This window comes from Stegodyphus dumicola, chromosome 4, assembly GCF_044657685.1.
Source record: "Stegodyphus dumicola isolate Sdum_Otavi_A_Nest chromosome 4, ASM4465768v1".
NCBI classification, from domain to species: domain Eukaryota; kingdom Metazoa; phylum Arthropoda; class Arachnida; order Araneae; family Eresidae; genus Stegodyphus; species Stegodyphus dumicola.
Genome location: NC_140771.1, coordinates 21932580 through 21952549, shown reverse-complemented (window position 1 = coordinate 21952549; position 19970 = coordinate 21932580). Strand labels below are relative to the sequence as shown.

At 30.0% G+C, this 19970-nt stretch overlaps 1 protein-coding gene across 1 annotated transcript in view; it reads right to left on the bottom strand.

Annotated features, from left to right (window-relative positions):
- Window positions 1-19970, bottom strand: part of LOC118181532 (synaptogenesis protein syg-2-like) — a 349639-nt gene that overhangs the window by 224046 nt on the left and 105623 nt on the right. Inside the window, exon 2 of the mRNA XM_085814611.1 lies at window positions 1030-1160. Within this exon, the coding sequence (XP_085670737.1) occupies window positions 1030-1102 (73 nt within the window). The 5' untranslated portion in view covers window positions 1103-1160. The remainder of the gene's footprint in view (window positions 1-1029; window positions 1161-19970) is intronic.

Genomic DNA, 19970 nt, shown 5'->3' with positions numbered 1-19970 from the left:
AAAAAAAAAAAAAAAAAACAGAAACATTATTCTCCGCATCTGTAAGCACTAAAATTTTGTCCGTTATGCCAGTAATTAGCAAATTTTCCATTTTAATATTAAAATCTATTGGAATTTATCTAAAATTAACACTTTTTCTATATTTTGGGATCTTACTTCAATTTTAAATCAGATAGCTATTTCTTGAAATTTTAGCATTTGGAATGTTCAAAAAACATACATATAGCCAAATTTCATCAAAAAGTTTTACGAAGGAGCTTTGTTATTAAAGGAATGAATGAAAAATATACGGAATTGTTAATAACATTTTCAGTTCTCCAAAATATAAAGGTGTTTTTAAAATCGATTTTCACATTTAAACAGTTTCTTTTATGTATCTATATGGAACAGCGCTCAGAAATCACTGCTTTGTTATTAAATTTGAAGTTGATGATTGAATTTGAGTGTTCTCTCTTATCTCAGTCATAAGTTGCCTTTCTGTATAAATAAAACACAGAATATTATGTTTTGAATAATATAGTCTGCTTTAGGTGAAATATTTTAATGTGATATTAACGTTTACTATATATTCCACGTTTACTATAAGTTAAAGAACTGGCATAATTTTTAAATATAATCAAGAAAAATCTAAACAAATATTAATTTCCATAAATGATTTATCTCTTTTATACTTTTGTATTATTATTAAACTATTATTGTTCATTTTCCTACGAAAAAAGCAATTATTTCAATAAAGCTAATTGTATCATATTTATTTCTCTACAAAATATCTCTGAGGTTTTATGAAAAATATATGTTACATTCTAAATCCTGTCACGATAGTTTTATTCATAAGTTCTTCCTCTCGTTTCTTTTACAATCTTTTTGCGAAACACCCGCTGAATTCCAATTGAAAACTGCTGGTTTAAGATGACTTCAAAAAAATTCCAGGTATAGCCTGAATAACACAAACATTATTTGAAATAAACAATTGAAGTGCATATGGGAAAAAATCCTCTGAATTTTGATTTCACCGTTTCGTTTCTTTACCTGAATACGTGGGATGAATAACCAGAAGAAGAGCTCCTATGATTTTATATTTCAGATGAAGTCTCCTCTGCATAATTCACTTGACCAATCAAATTTTCAGAACGCTGCTTCAACCATCATATACAGACGACCTAAAAAGGGAAAAGAAAATAAAATTAAGTTTAAAAATGCAGTCATGACTCAACGTATATCGTGTCTGAACTATTTCCTGTATGATATGCTTAGTTTTAAATTTTCCAGATTCAGTTCCAGATAATGCGAAATGAATGGATTTCAACCACCTCTTTTCTTACGTAAAATAACGAAAAATGAAAGGCATTTACGGAAATTAGTTGAATCGCATCTTAGGGAATAAGTTAAGGCAGTGATTCTAAAAAACGTGAGTCGCTACCTACTACTGGATTAAAACACAGTTTGCAGGTACGTTTAAACATTCGAAGTTTTCTTCCTTTTATTGTATAGGTATTTGTACTAAGTTATTCTTCATGTAAAGTCGGTTTGTAAATATCTTTGGATATTTAGTACCGTGTGGGAGAATGAATGCACAAGTAAGCTCTTTACACTCTTTACGCCAGAATCCAGAATCCGACACCACATACATTCATACATTTTCGTCTACTCTTCTCTGAGTAAAGTTAAAACATTTATAGAAATCGAGCGCCCCGTCGGCCATTAAATACGGACATTTATCCAGTTTTTAAGAGGATGAAGCATGAAATCTATGGATATTTATCTCTACGTGTGTGAAGTGTACAGGGACAACAATGTTAGCGAGAGCAAAGTGCGAAAATGTGTACGATTGCCAAAGAAGCTAGGAAAACAAACAGGAAGATTCATGATTTTGTCGCTCATTCGTAAGCACTTACAAGTTGCTGCATGTAGTTGAGACCCAAGTTCATACAAACAAATAATTTGAGTAAACAGCATGAAAAAAAGCAAACCACTAAAAGAGAAGTGAAAATAATCTTTAGTAATTGGCTATCAGTCCTGGTGAGAAAGCTCTGTGACAAGATAGACGAAACTTCAGTGTTCGCTACAATAAATATCTTAACTTGCAAAGATAATTAAGTAGAAATGAAAATGTATATGCAAATGGAGAAAAATATGGTTTTTGAAATGATTTCCACTTGTTTCTTTTTTACCCCCAAATAAGCCTTACTTAAAAATAACTTTCATATAGTACATATCCCTGTAATTACAAATTTATTTATAATTATTACTTTATTGTTAATACCTTTGTAAGTTTATTTATTTATTTATTTATTTATTATATCATGCAATGTTTCTTTTTTTTTTTTTTTTTTTCAAGGAATCTTCTTTTATTTCCTTCGTTTATTCATGTGTGCATGTCATTTGCAGTTAGTTACGTTTAAATCGCAATTATATATATATATGGGTCAAGAATCCTAAAAGTTTGGGAAAGAGTGACTCAGGTCGGAATAAATATTTAAAATGAGATATGCAGGGCTTTGAACATTGATGTTTTACAAGATTTTAGACTAACTCAAAGTGTATAGGAATATTTGAAGCTGCAACGAATACTCCTGGGGAATATGGAAGAAGAAAAAGTATCAGGAGTAGTGAAGATTAATTCGAAAAGGAATTATTGTATACAGATCAGCATGTTCCTGATTTCAATAAATTTTAGAACTTAATCACTTTAATTAAAATCAATATCATCAGCCAGAACATTCTTTACTTTTTTTTTTACATCTGGCACTTTCCTTTCTAGCATTGACCAGAAGAAGGCCGGAAGTGGCGACCATTTTATTCTGGAGGCACCTAATAGGCGGCCAACGTTACCTCCTATGAGGGGACAGACAATTTACATCCATGCCTTCTCGAGATTCGAACCTGGACCTTTCGGTATCGCAGTCGGCTCCCCTAAACACTATACCATCAGTAGAACAATGATAAGCCAAAAACAAAGTTAGCACAGTATGCACCATTAATTGTGATCATGTTTGTCTACGACTGTTTTGATAAAACTAATCAAATAATAATATTAAACAGTAAGAAAGCATTTACCTTTCGAAATGTCAGTGGTGTTATTTGATGTAAATGTAACAAGAAACATATAAAAACTTTTTTAGCATTTTTATTTGGAAAAACGTCTGCAGCAGTTTTCTGCTTGCTATTTTTAAGCATAAATTTATTTAAAAACTGTTAATAAATATTCTGAAAATTAATTGACCCATGATGCTTTGGCAAAAACCTTCCGATTTTTTTCCATTCCTTTCGTATTGAATAGTTCTCTAAATGTCTTCGATCTATAAAAAATCAATCTCTGTACACAAAATGGAAAGGTCATAAGCCTTATTCTCAGTAGCTAATTCTTCAGCTTCCTGCCGTATTAATGGTACAGTGATTTTTATATCTCTTTAACCAGCTTTTTGTAAACCAAATTTTCAATGTTTTTTCAATATTATCATCTTTTCTGCTATACATAACTTTTATGTTTATATTTCGCTGCAATTGTAACGATTTAAACGCTGCAACGGCGATGCTTTAACTCCCAAATGCTATATTCATAGTTCTTTAAATATTATGCATGAAGAGTTCAGAAATATTTAACTTTAGAGCAGCATTCCTTTGACTCATTTTTGGAAGTCAAAATCATCCCCTTTACTCCGATCATTATCATCGTCTAACAGTATCGCCTAGATTCAGATCATTATTATTTTTACTGATTTCCATGGCAAAATGATTGAATAAGTTTTTAATCTAAGATTTAAAACGCAGTAAAAACATTTTTGGCGTGAATAATGAAGATCCATGTACTATGTAATTACGTTAAACTGATTAGTCCAGTCGAGGTTCCTAACAATTGGAAAGTGGATTGCTTTGTATATGGCTGATTTAAATGAAGCTACTATTTGGCAAGATAATTTCTTACATTACAACATTTTCTCTGCCGATTTCTTTGCTCTGTTTGGACCTTATTTGGTAATTTTATCTTTTATTTTTTTTTTTGGTCGAATTTAATTAAGTTTGAAAAAACATCTTTAGTATTTTGATCATATTAACCATTTTGTTGATTACAAGAAGCGATGCATTTTCCATATTTCTGTATACGAACAGACGAGAATTTGGCAATTCGATAAAAAATATCCGAAGATAGTATTAACCGAGATCAATTAAGGCGTGCTGGTGGTAAGTATTTCTTTTAAAACTAGTACTATTACATATTACAAATAATTACTCTGCAAAATTATGAATATATACGGAAGGTCGCTGCAGAAATGCACGATGTTTAAAAGTGTGCTTTCATAATTATTCAGTCTGAACCATTCTACTTCTGTATTTATGCCAATGACATTTCAAATTCGAGGTGAGAAAGCCTCATGATAGTAATATACGAAATGTTACTTTTAATACGCCCAAATTAAAAAAAAATGGTTTGTCTCTCTAAGCAATTTTATGAAAGTAATGAGCTTTTTAATACCGAAAATTATCTTGTGTTTACACTGAAATCCTAAATTGCTCCAAAATTATATTATTTCTAAGCAAGCAATAATTTGATAAAAAAATGTAGTGTTGCACAATGAATTAAAATAATATATATCCATATACGACTAATATTCGCTTTATAATAATAATAATATATTTATGAAAATATTTATATCTTCATTATTTCAAGCAAAAGACTTTGTATAATACATATAACGTATTTATTAATGCCTGCACAGCACCTGTTTCTTGTTTTAGGCTTTGAAGTGTAGTGGAAGACTAACAAACAGCTTAGTAAATGAATTTATAAACATGTTTCCATGTTTACTAGTGCTGAACATAATTTTCTCTAAAGAAAAAAGGAAAGCTTTTGCTTAATATAGTAAAAGTAACAAACTAAATATAACAAAACCTAGGAAAATCGTTATCTAGCTTGCAACATTCCATAATGAAGTATTACCATATACGAGTATAATTCGCCTGGGAATTGGAGAAAAATCTCATTAGTTTACCGAATATTTCACACATGAGCGAGTAGTCCAGAAGCAAATATCTCTAATAAAATTACACGGGAGATAAATGAATAGTTCTCAAACACAAGGAGATAAATATTTAATAAACCGATTAGACTAATCACAATTTCTGGAATGAAAAAAAAAAAAACGTTGGATGAGTGTTACAAACAATTTATTAAACAATACTTATTATATTATACAATAATTTTAGAAAAAACCGCTCACAGTGTCTAGAATTTATATCTGAGCTAAAATAAAATCACAAATCTTTGCAGCCGTGCTCTTCTATATGAAACGTTGTTTTAATAACGGTTTTGTTCTTTTCATGAGGGGTTAAAAAAAGGAAACGAGAGAAGTGGAAACGAGACAAATAATGACTTTTCTATAATTAGAACGCACATGTTATAAAAATAAGCTTTGGATGAGGTATTGTCTCACCTTTCCTCAGAGTATAGCATTTCTAGCATAAGTCAGTTAAACTGGAAATTCATTTTTTTTTTAATTTAAATAAAACTTCCTTTTTAAAAGCAATGTTCAGGCCATTACAAAATGCAGGAAATGCAAAACAAAACTTTTCAGAGCATCATAACATAAGCCGGTTTATGGAAATAAATATTAGCTAAATTTAAATAGATATCAGCAATACTTCATAATAATTTACAGTTATTAAATAATCATATTTAAATGCATTTATTTTATAATATTACTGACTGATGTAATAAACATTTAATTAAAAACGAGAATTTAGAGTTATTATTGCAAATTTAGCAGAAGCAGGAAAATATTTAGAAACCTGAAAAAAGTTTTATTCTTTTTAAATTTGCTATTATGTATTTATTTTAAATTAAATTAATTTCAGATGCTTGAAATAAAGGAAATAAAATATTTTTGTCTATCGGTATCTTCTACCACGTTATGTCATTCATGATAAGAGCACCAATTCTATTTATACCACCGCAGCACTTTTCTCTTTTCCAGAGAAATTAATTAATTAAAATTTATGTGAGAACGATTTCCTGTTTTGTCTTCGTAGACTCTGCTAAGGACAGAAAGCAAACTATTCTTTGGAGGATCCTAAAATATAATTTTCTATAATAACGTGAAAGAAATAAAAATATCGCACGCCTCTCGGAATAAGATATTCTATTTATTAAAAAAATACTACACATATAAATCATTATATCATGATACAATATTGAATCATAATAAGCATTAATAATAGCATTTATACCATAAAACATTAGTACCTCGTTTTTATTCCAAAACTGTTTTCAGAATTTCAAAGATATATATTATATACCCTCTTATTCATTTACAGTAAAAACTACAATATAATTGAGTTATTGTGAATTAAAATAGACCTAAAAGAATGTTTTCTGTAATGAGGTTTTTTCTCCCTGGAAAGGGCTAGATATTAGAGGTGATTCATCACTAGCCCTAAACCAAGCCTGCAGTTGGTTCGATATCCGTGCCAGTTTTGCATGTGAGTGCATATCTCTTCCCCCTATTTGCGTATGCAATATCGACAACCTCCTGATGGAAACACTGGACAATGTTCTCTGTGATGTGATAATTAAGTTACCGCTGAATTCGGCCATTCTCTACGGATGCCCTCAAACAAAGTTTCGGCTGTAAGTTTGAAAAAAAAAAAAATACTGCAATTTTCTACAGTCAAAGATTTAGAATGCATTACGATGATTGAGCGAAACATAATTAATGAAGTTTTCATTTTATTATGCATCATTAAAAACATATTTTCTTACAGTTAATAATTCTACCGTAAATATCGGATAATTATGGTCGTCGAAGATGCAGGTCTTTGATACCTTGCATCTAAAAATATAAAACAGCTGTTTTTAAATCAGTAATTATAGTTTGTATTTTTTCCTCCGCAAGTTCGATGGGGTTATTATACTTCAATAAGGATATTTTTTTATATTCTCCGTAATGTGAATGATAACTAGTATTAAATTAAACATAATTGTTTATCAAAATATTTATTGAACTTTTACAAGTTAGCAAAAACGCTGTTAGCGCCTTAAAATTGATAACTGCGTAGTAATTATCATATGAGTTACTTAGTTATTTATCACTGGATCTATTATAAATGCAATTTTAAAGTAATTCATTATTTTTCAACAGCGTGCATTTAGTTTCTCGTCCTTAGCTTTACAAATTATTGTCTAAATTAGCGACAAAATAATATTTTTTTTTTACTAAAATAGGTAAATATTAAATATACGTATATTAAGAAAAAAGCTAATTTTGATAATTAAATATAAATCAACTTCTTCAGAGTGCTTGCAACTTCGGCCTCTTCAGGTACGATTTCTTCAATAGCGGTCTTATTTTTAGTGAGAGCTCAGTTTCATCGTGTGTTCTTCTCGGGTTCGAAGAAAATGGAAATTAATCATTTTAATAATCTCTTATTTGGTTTGAATTAATGAAGGACGATTCCGTGATGTCGAGAACGCTATCCTTACAAGCAGTTGCTGAGAAATCGAGAGAGAGCTTTGAATCCCAGGAAGCTTTTTTTACCTGATGGTTTAAGGAAGTCCTACTGTAAGTTGCCTTTGTATGTTTTTTTATACCATTGTTGTTGTTGTCAAGTGAGGGAAATTTTATTTTATTTTAATTAATTGATGTAAATGGAATTTACAATTTAATTAAGGAAAATGGATTGTGCTCAAGTGATTTTAAAATTAATGCATAAAAAAGATAATTGGATTAATTATAACTTCTTACCGCAATTGATAATGATTGATAACATGTAGGCTAAGTTGGAATACAATAGAAACAAACGAATGTATAAGGTTCGGCTAATCTTTGGAATATGGTAACAGGTAGTTTGGCGACATTTTGGTAAGGCGATAAAGGTTACTAGCTAGGACTTTAGCAGTGTACATGGATATAGTCAAGAGTGGGCGCAATGCCATTTTTGTGCAATTCCGGGATGTTTTTTTAAGTAAAAATAGGTCGACGTGTACATGGAAGAAACCGTGTATGTGCAATTCGTAAAAATGCGGCAAGCAGCGGGCGATTCTGCACTTTGTCCTAATTTCGCACCTAATCTTCGTCATGATTAAGCACTTTTGTTCCATAAAAGTTCTAGCATAAGCGTAATTCGGCTAGCAGATTGTTGGAAAAAAATGTTGAGTAAAAAAAAAAAAAAAAACATGCCTTTACTTCATGAAAACAAAATGGCGTCCAAACAAAAACCAGCAGGTTGCTGTAGCAAGGTTGGTCATCAAATTTTCGCCAAAAAGTCGCCAAGTTACCATAATCCAAAGATTAACCTAAGGTTCTTAGGGTTATTATAATGCAAATAAAATTTAATTAAGGAAAGAAAGCACATAATATAAATTACGCTTGTAATAGAAATGGTTTAGAATATTATTTAATCTTTGGATGTAGAGGTGGTCCGGCCATTTCTCTCAATATAAGTTAACAGATAATTAACAAATGTGTTTTAATTGTAAATACTTGTTTATGTTTATTTTAGAAGTGGTCATTCTTATTGAACCATCGGTTGTTCTAAGGACCCTGGATGATACCTCAATGCGGTTTAGTTGTAGAATTAATTAATTATGGGTATCGGAAATTTCGATCTGATTTATTATTATTTTATTTGAACTGGTGTCTGAATTATTTCATGCCTAGGTTACCTTTCAATGCTGGCTTGAGGAGTTTTGTATTTGCGTTTAAATGAAATGTGTTTGTGGCAATTTTTAGAGTTTAAGAATCATAATGCATTCGCATTGGTATGAGATTTATATGTTTTCAGAAAAGTAGAAAGGTTGTAGTATTTTTAAAGAGAGAGAGCATTCTATTTCTAATTTTGAAAATGAATTGCATTTTTATTTTCATTAAAAAAATATATGTTTTTATGTATACCAAGGCAACAGAGAACACTTTTTTTTTCACAATTCTTTATTCTATTTTTATCACAATTTATTCTTCAATTCTTGCTTTATTCTCGATGATATTGAATTAAAGACTTAGAACTTTAAGTTAATTTAATTGACTTTTCGCGGATGATGAGTTTATGTAGTTTAGTTTAACAGCAATGACTAGTTTCTAGATTCCAGGTATTTTAATATTTATTTCGACATGTATTGTCAGAAATTTAACAGAAAATTCTAATTATTGTATTCCAAATTTATCTAAAGTTGTAGCTACTTTCAACAAAAACAGTCTTCTTCTGTAAAATATTTTTATTTTATTCAGGTTAAATATTTGCAGGCCTAAACAATCTGCTTCTGTGTCATGGGTGTTCGTTTTCTCTACTTTAACACATATGTTCTGAAATTCAAAACAAAAGCAAATTTAAACATCATACTAAGTTAAATTCTAAAATAATGAATTAGAAAAAATAAAATAAAACTGTTAATTAAATAAACTGTCGTAAAAAACCAGCTAATATATGAGTGCTGTTCTAAACTTTCTAGACAAACCAATGCTGTACTGAAACAAAATTCTTTGAAAAATTAGTGCATGTCCAAGATAAGAATAATAAATAAAGATTTTACATCTCTCTGTGCATCTTTGTTTGCAATTGTCGTATCGAGAATCGTGAAAGAAAACACCTGTTTCTTAAATGATAACCGCATAAATACTTCAAATTAATCCTAAATCAGAAAAGTAGAAATTAAATCAGTATGTGCATTTATCAATCTAAACTATACATGCTGGAATCGGAAATGCACCTTGCCCAAAAGTAAATAAACTAAAACAATTAAACAGCACATCAAAAACGAAAGTGAATACTAAAACAGAAAAATCAAGAAAAAGAACGATTTAAAAATTGTTAAGTTTTATAAAATGTGCAATTTATATGTTCGCATTATATCTATTTAGATCATCCTGTATATGCATTTGTTACAGTTTCTCGATAATTATCAAACTACTATGGCTCAACCTCAAATTCTTTATTATGAGCACTCAACTTTTGAGGTTTATCTATTTATTTTTAACTAACAGTTCATTTTAAGTTTAACTGCATTCCTATTACTCCCTTTTCACCAACTCATTTCATACCAAAATGTAAATGAAACAGCGAGCGTTTATTTAGATTAAGATAGAAAGAAGTGCTATTTAAGCAAAAGATTCGGAAGTTAGCTTTAGAGCATGTCTGCCTAATCCAGGCCACGCTAGGGCCGTGATCATTAGCGACTTAATTTAGGGTCTTGATCATTAGTGACTTGAGTTAGTGGCGTTGTGTGCTTCTAGATATTTGGCTTTGTCTCGCCGCTTTTCTACAGACTAGAGCCTTGCCTGCGCGTTTACATTATCCTGTGAGCCGTTAGGTTAATCTACGTCATTTTTGAATTTGGACATCGTTACTTATTTCTGTTAAGCTAGAAGTGCTTAGCTTGTGTAAATCCAAGTCCTTTTAAAGTCTCCTCAAGTCTAGAATATGCTCCTTAAAAGAATTAGTTTATAAACTAAAACATAAATCAAATTTCATAAAATCCGCCTGATACAAAAATACTAAACATCACATATGAAGCGACATATTTCTTCAGTATTTAAGTGACACTGAATGTTTACTATACATTCATATTTTTTGCATTGTTGAAATAATTGAAAAGGTTGGATGCACGATCGTAATTTAAATGTATAATAAATTGTTGTGATTTGCTTTTATTAATGTTTCTTATACGTGGTTAATGGTAATTAAAAGTAGTTTCTTAGAACTGTGTAAAATGTATTATCTAAATAGAAATAACAACAACTATATTATAAAAAATCTTAGAGGTTTCAGATTTTAAATAATATACTTGTGTGTTATCTTTATTTATTAAATTATAAGGTATTTCTCCCGCTTTCCAAGTGAGGCTTCGTAGTGTAGTGGTTCTGGACCCGTATTCCAGAGGTCCACGGTTCGATTCCCGGTGAAGGCGTTGTTACTTTGTTATCTTTCCTGCTTCCAAAATATCTAATGTCTCTACAAAATATAATGTTTTACGTACTCAAACCACCATAAAACTCAATTCAAGAGCAATATCGCAAAATAATTTTAAAATGAGCATATATTTATAATTTCCGATACAGAATCGCACCTGCTAGAGATAAATATGTTTTATTTCCCCGTAAAGTGTTGCCATTGTTCGTTTTGAAATCGCTTAGTTTGTTAATCAAAAACTCGTTGAACTGTTACAAAATATGATATCGATATTAAAATAAATTTCAAATCCAAATTAGGGCTTCCACATGCCCATATTCTATGAAAGATTACATTATTCAAATTCGTAATAATTTTGATGGCTCTAGGTATCTTTGTTTTATCACAATGCGAGAAACATACATAAATTCATGCAGATTCTTCATTATTTAATTTCTTTAAATAGAGTAAAGGGCGATAATATTTGGTGGCAACAACTTGAAAATTGAAACAACGCTTATTGTGAATCGATTCAAAATGCCAAAACAAAATTAATAGTCCTTCAGACCAAATTGCCCCTTTGGAATAACAATGTAAGCTAAAATGCTAAATTTAATCTGTAATACTTCTAAAATGCTAAATTTAATCTGTAATCTTAATCTGTTGTACTTAATACCATAGAATAATTCATGTAAATTCCATGGAAGATATTTTTTGGTTTGGTTATTTCCCTTACTCTTTTAAATAGCAATGCGCTTGTTATTTATTTTCCTATTTTTATTTCTCAGCTAATAGTCATTATATGATATTTACATAATGTTTTTTTCTTGTAAACTTACAGCAAAAATGAAAAGGAAATCTTTATTAAGGCATAATACAACTTCGATTTTCCAATTATAATAAAGCTTTGCGTGCTTCTCCGCCGACAAATGAATAAACTTTATGATTTAAAATTAAATTCACTAATATAAGTTTTCTTATTCTTTTCCCCGATTGCTTAAATATATTTATATTTAAAACTCATTACTTTTTACGCCTGCGCTAGCTTTCCTCATTCTGCTTACGATTTTTAAGTTTATTATCTATATTGCCACTTCGCTCCTGTTTGAATAAAGTTATTTAAATGTTATGCAAGTTATGCAAATATTTCTATAAAATTTGTTAGCTACTATATCATTACAAAAAGGGAAACGCCAGAAAGCCTGCGTCATTACAGGCATACATTAGGAAACCTTAAGCATTTTCAGCTTAACTAAAATTATGTTCTAAGATTCTAAGAATTTGGAAGCCTTAGATTTCTCTATTAAGTGAATAAAGAGAATTACATTTAAAGGAGTTAAATTATTACAATCTATTAGCATGATATCAAGCATTTAAGCAAAATAAAAATAAAAAATTAACTTTTTAAAGTGTTGTTCATTTATTTTAACTAAATTGGCTCAGTGATTAATACTGATTAGTTAAACTCTTACCAATACCATTCCGAATTAATGAATGCCATTAACATAAACGACTATTCACGTGTAAGCTCTTTCAGACTGCTCGGGACTTGATGAATTAATTGATTTAATTGGCTTCGATCGACACTTCTAAAATTAGACATTAGCCAGAACTTTCAGAGCGTAATAAGTTTTCGAGTAATTCCTTATCAATGGACTAGTCGAAATAAATCGGATGAGTCATTCTAAAATGCTTCGGCAGAATTCTGATGCTTTAAATAGAATTTATAATAAAATAAGAAATAAGAAATGGAAATTAAAAGGATGTCAAGAATTAAAACTTCTATTATATATGAAGCACGTTTAAGTAAAGCACAAATTTCAAATACATTTTTCACTTTTAAACAAAGCACAAATTTCAAATACATTTTTCACTTTTAAACAAAGCACAAATTTCAAGGAATAAGCTTTAAAAGCAAAATATACGCGAAATTGGCTTTTGTCAGATGCGTAGGAATCTTCAGATTAAGTCGCAAAGAATAATTTATTCAGAAAATCCATTAAAAAACTGTGTTAAAGAAATCGCATTACAAAAAATGTAAATATTTAAACAACACGTGAGGATTTCAGAACTTATTTTTGCTCAGCTGAGCGTTGGATCAACGGAAAAATTAACTTAAATTAATGAAATTTTGAAAGGATTTAAATAAATGTAGAGTTATACGAATATAGAGCCCGAGATAAGTATAAACTAATTTCACTTATTTATGAATTTCCTAAGATGGAATGAAAAGATGATAAAAGATAAAATGAACATTGTAGCTGGTAATACATGAAATTGACATAAGTAAATGATAACCCCACAGCTAAGCTCAGTCGACGAACAGTTCATGTAATAATAATAAATAAAGTTTACAGTCTTTGCATTTATCTTCAAATCTTTGGGTGGATTTCCATGGCTCAACTGGAAATTATCCCTCTTGCAACCTTCTGGGAGGCATGTCAACTGCAGTATTGAAATTTTAATTCGAACTTGCTTGTTCCTTTTAATTTACATTTGAAGAAAATCAGAACGTTCAATGACAGAATTTCTCTAATATGAAAATACATACTAGCCCAATTTAATTTCCATAAGCCAGCATCCAGTATTTATCACACTCGATAATCCGTGAGGCATGCATTTAATATTAATTCTGCATGGGAAGAGATGAGAGTATCATTCGAAAATAATCGGATGTGCTGAGTTTTGTTTTCGGGTCAGCATCACTGAGGCTTAATGTTATGTAGAAAAGTTCTGCTGACGAATACAAAATCATGATAAACCTATGCATACCATTCTAAAGTGTGAACCTTAATCCAAAGTGTTTCTTCTAAACATTTTGCAGTCCAAATCTATGAGGACGAAATTATTTGAACCGATTAAAATTAGCCAGTTGTAGAAAATCCTGCTAGTGTCTACAATAGAAAGTGACAAGGAAGTAGGTTTAGCTAATACGACTAGGTGTTAAGAATGCTGCAATATGATACGCTTCGTGAAACTTCCAGATCATAATAACTAAAAGGCAAAGGAGCAGCGTCATTGGAAATTAATCTTCAATCAATTCTTCTCAATGATTGTTTCAGAAAACAAAAGCCTAGATCGTTATCCAAACTCTGCAATCTTCATAGTATAGCATGTAATGAACTTCAAAATGTAAGTTTATTAAAAATAACAAATTACATATTTTTTCAGTTTATCCGTCAAAATGCTTTCACACAGTTAAGTCATTAAACTAGTATGAATTACCTATGCAGAAATTTATTAAAAGTTGTCATTGCAGTAGGTTAAACAACATTTAAATAATTGTTTTTGCCTCATTGTTTTGACATGTACGATAATCTGTCATGCTCGATAATTCGGCATTACATATTTGCAAATTATGTACTTTTGCTCCATTCCGCAATTTCGATAATAAGTTAATTTGAACAGTTAAAGTTCTGATATTTGCTTAATTCACCCAGACTCGTAGTTAGTGTTCTGAATTTTTTTAAGGATAAACTGAGTTGTGCATTCATTTTTGAATACGTTTCTACCATATTATTTGAATCTTACCATTATTTTACAAATTGGGAATAAATCTGAATTAACATACTTTTTAAATTGCCTTTTATTCACGACATATTCAAAAAGAACGCATTGTACTAAGGGCTGATATATGAACATTGAACTAATGAACTGTAATAAAAGTATGGATTATACTATAGGGAAATGAAATATGCACAGATGAACTGACAAATGGAATAGACATAAGCACATGGCATATTTATATTGCTATTCCCCAATATGTTTTGAAGTAGAGATCGTTGTATCCACAAAGAGTCTAATTCTATTTAAAATATTATAAGTGTTATTATTATGCAATGCTACAGTGATTTCCGAACAAATGGAAATCACCAACACGTACACATTTACACATCTTTAATCTAACATAGACTACAATACATTAAATATTGGTCCTTTTTTAACTTGTGCCAATTTGAATAGTTTACTATTAGTGTGAAAGGCAAATATACTCCCATGAACTACAAAATATATTTAAGGATGAATGGCTTCCATTTATTTAAATCGCCCTTTATCCAGGTCTCATCAGCTAACATATTTTCAATGCAATTTCTAAACATTGCAACCTAATAATAGATTGACTTCTAGATAAAATAATAAATTTTATAAAATTATTTTCTGTAGTTAATGGAGAAAAACTTAATAGCTTATTCCATGAAACGCAAACAGTACTAAAATAAAGTTATTTATAACGGAAATACGAATTCCATCAAAAATTCAAAAAGCAGGTTAACAAAATCACTTTAGTGAAAAGCATTCTGATGATAAATGCATAAAAGATGATGACTATCATTATTATATATTTTTATTATTACCAGTGTTTCTTTAGTATTATCAAAAACTTAATTATACTTGATAGGTAAACGCAAAAATTATACTTCTTTACATAGAATTAATTTATTAATACGTATGTATCTATCTATCTACATATATGTATATATATATATATATATATATATATATATATATATATATATAGATTTATATAGATAGATAGATGGATAAATGTTTAGGTAAGCAATGTTTATTGTATATTGATGTTAATGTTATCAGCAATAATTAATATGTAATAAAAAAACGTAATTTAAATGCTATGAACAAAAAGAAATAACGAACTGATAATCGATTAATTGTTATTTGTATTACAAAGAGTACGGAAGCAAGGTCATTATCAAAAGTTTACTCTCATTTTTGTCTCATTTCTTAAAAACTTTAATTTAGGGGATCAGTTTTATTTGGTAGGTATAATTCACTTTTTTGCTGTTTTTAATGGTAAAAGATAATGTGAAAAATGAATTTATTTTATGCATTTTATTGCAGTACTTTTATCGTACTCTATTTTTCTAAATTATTCACAAAATTATTACTTACTTCCATGCGTGGTACTTAATTTCACATTACAAATGATGCCATACTTCCATAAGTAGGTTCTAGTTACATATAAGTTTTTTAATTATTCATTGCACTTCTTGAACAATAAGCCTTTGACTTGTGGATGGGAGCTTTTCGCTCGTTAAATGTCTCGAACTCCTAGAAAAGGTTTGTTTCCCAGGGAAAGACAGGGAATCATTCAGGTGTTAGAATCGATTTTTAAGTGGTTCAGAATAACAAGAACCTCCGGAACTGTTCCTGTATAGAGCTCCGGTACACTCCCGCTGGAGTAACGGTTTACCTTTAAAACTGAGATTCATTGAAGCCAAGTTACAGCTCCTTTTAAGTGCGATTGTTTTGTAAATAATTAATTCTTTAGCAATAAATCCATATACAAAACACATATTTTATTATGCAGCGTAAAATAATTTAATATGCCAATACAATAAGACTGTTGTTTTTTTCATATTTCTATCCCTTAATGCAAAAGGACTACTATTTAATTTAAACTGCAAATAGAACTTTTAGCACTACAAAGCCAGCAGACAAAGTACAGTTTACTTTGAGGGCAACAGTAAATAAAGATACATCTGCTTTTAATATTTACGTCAAATGACTTATTTAAAATCTATGGAGATAAAATAGAAAACTACATTATGGCATGTATTTCCATAGCTACATTACTGCTGTCTTATTTTATCAAATCAGATTATCGAATAAAATGTTACAAATTTTTCTATTTTGTTTACAAATCTGTATTACATAAATTCAATGTATCTGGTCATTACTCGAATCTGAAAGCCTAGTATATAATTTTTGTCATCTGCATCAATGAAATTTATCATCGGTTTCCTAAAGTACACTGAAGACATTGAACACTGAAACCGATTTTCAGCTACCGTTCATTGAGCAGGAAAACGATTTTTTTATCGATTATGCAATTGTGTGATGCACGTTTAGTGGAAAAAATATTGGTAACATTAATCGATAGGATTCCGAGATGTGATATGTGCAGCTCGCTTACAACAACAATGAGAGTATCGTTTGACTTTTATAATAAAATTTAAACTTTGAATAGTTAAAGCTATCTGAAAAGAAAAGAAAAATAAATTCCTTTATCTCCAATCCTATTCCAAACTCTTTTACGACCGGAAGAACTGCAATATTTGAACAGCTCCCTAATTGAATTTCGTCATATTATTTTTTATGTTCAGCGATTTAGCAACAAATGCACCATTATTTTTTATGATAAAAGCCATTGTGAAGAACAAAACTAAAATAGCTGCTCGTTTTGAAGTTGTATATACGTATATTTAAAAATAAATCAGCACTGTAGTTGGATCAATAGTTAACCGTTACTTGAATAACCTAAGACTAAAAACTTGTAAAAATTACAGTTTTTGAACCGAAAAGCAAATTATAAACCCCTCCGTAAAAATTCACTTTTCTGTTACATGTAACAATAAAAGCATAAACATTTATCTAGTCAAAAAAAAAAAAAAGTAGTAGAATTAAGTATATTTTTTCTTCTTTTGCTTGAACCATATTTGACGTATGTCCAGTTAAAAAGCTTGCTCTTTCAATTTTATTCGTTGCATACCCAAAATTAATATACGCATGTTATTTATACTTTTTTTCTTTTCATTTTTTCATTTGGTAGAGACTTATTGCAATTAAAAAAACATTATAATCTGGAATTTCAGATGAACGTTTAATACTCCAAACAGTTTACAAGATTTCAAAATGTTAAAATAAGTAAAAACATTTAAAGCTTAAAAATCACAAGACTGAAAGTCAATCTGACTTTGACATAGGTATTTCGTTTAACCCTCGAAAGAGATTTAAGCTTCGTAGTGATGACATACGTATTAGTTTAGGAATTTATTTCACAGAAATCAAAGTTACAGAACATGAAATCTCATGTTAAAAATAATTGCTCAAACTGGCTAGACCAAATGATAGGTATAAACATTGTACACATCCCCACGTAAGTTCACCTGTCTTCAAGTAAAACAGTGCCACGTGGAAATATTTTAAAAAAAGTACTTAATTATTTTGACTTTCTTTTTACATATATCATTAGATCGCTTAAGCACGACCTTGCATTAAAATTTTCCCTCAAGAGATTAATTTTTTTTTCTATATTCTCAAGATACGAAATTTGAGAACGGGAACTAATGAAACAAGTCTTTGATGTGTTGAGTGAATAATATGAGTAAACTCCATTAAAAATAACAGATATTGCATTCTAATCAGATTTATCACAAATTATTTTCCTGGAATATAAAGATTTTATAAAACTCATGAGATTTTAATCCAGACATGAAACTAGCTGCCAAATGCAAAACATGCTCATACAGACTGAGCTCTGTAGTGTTCCTAATTGCATCTTCGAATACGCTGTATTTAAAATTGAAGCTTTGAATAGTAACTTTCCTGAAAAACCCATTGATATCTGACCTGCTGACAGTGATTTAAAATTGCGGAATATGACTCGCTGTGCTTTTCACATTTTCCCTTATGGGTAGGACATGTGCCAGCTAAAGGAATCTATTATAAAAGAGAGTTCTAACCCCTGAAGTGTTTTTTTATTTTATACTGGTATAATTCTGATTGACCTAAATATAGTCAATACTTTGATCGAACATGGCTATAATATTTACGATCCAAGAACCGACTGGTGTAAATGCTTCATATAAAATCTGACTGAATATTGATTTGTTAGAAGAAGAAAAATATTAAATAAACGTAAAAAAAAAAAATCTGAAAGTTTTGAGGTTTTATATTACTCCTAAAGTAATATTTATATAAAACTACTTTACTAAGAGTTATAAATAAATACTAAATATTTTTAAAAAGCAAAATTATATAAAAACAGCCTATCTTTAGAACTTCCGATAGACAGTCTTGCTATTTGAAAATATTGTGGACACTTTTGAAAATTTTTATGTTTATGAACTGTGTATGCTTATAGAAAACGTTACGTTTCACAAAATGAAAACTTGTATATATCATTTTAAAGAGAATTTATTACTGAATACAAAACACAATAATTATTTGCAATACAAAAAAATGATAATAGTTATCGATATACATTAGATAGTGATGATTGCAGTGAGTTATCAGTACTTAGTAGGGTACCATTTATTTTTGATTACAGCTTCACATAGACGTTTCATTGAGCTGACAAGAGTTTTAAGCTCTTATTTCGTTATTACATGATGCCAGGAAACAATTATAGCCTCAATTAGCTCCCTTTTATTTGATGGGCGCCTCATTCGGACAAGAGTTTTCAAACGGTGCAACAAATTTTCGATAGGATTGAGGTCAGGACTGTTTCCTGGCCAAGACAACAATTTAATGCTCTTTGTACGAAACCACTCTTTCGATATTTTGGCCGTATGGCAAGGAGCAGAATCCTACTGAAAAATAAACGAAGCATTGTTGGAAAAGAGATCTCTGATGGAAGGTAGAAATTTTGGTTCTAGAATAGTGTCAATGTATTTTCTGGCATTCAGTGTCCCATCGATGATATGAAGGCGACCAATACCATCTGCTGACATGCATGACCAAATCATAACACTAACTGGGTTCTTCACAGTTGCTTGAATGCAGTCAAGATGTATCTCTTCTCCTATTCTACGTCTTACTTATTTTCCCCCATCACTACCGAATAACGATATCTTAGTTTCATCACTCCATATAACTTGTGACCAGTGATCATCTGTCCAATTAATGTGTTCCTTTGTCCACTGTAGGCTTTTTTTTCGTTGCTGAAAATTAAGATAAGGCTTTTTTCGTGGAATTCTACCTTTCAGTCAAGATCTGTTAATCTTCTCCTGATTGTTCTTGAACTGGCAGAAATACCAGCATCATTCAGAACACTTCTCATGGCCGCTGATGACATTTTTCTATCTAGACATAGTCTTTTTATTCTTCTGCCATCAACAGATGTGGTGCACTATTTTCGGCCTTTTCCTTCTTTGTTTTTTATTGAATTTGTCTCCTGATATCGTAAACAAAACTTTCGGACTCCAGATGTAGTCACTGAACCACCCACCTGTCTTGCAATTTCAGCATAGGATAGACCACTTTCTCGTAACACAATAATATTACATCTCTTTCTAGGTGTCCAATCTACTCTTTTATTTGACGTCATTGCTTCTTGACTAAATATTAAA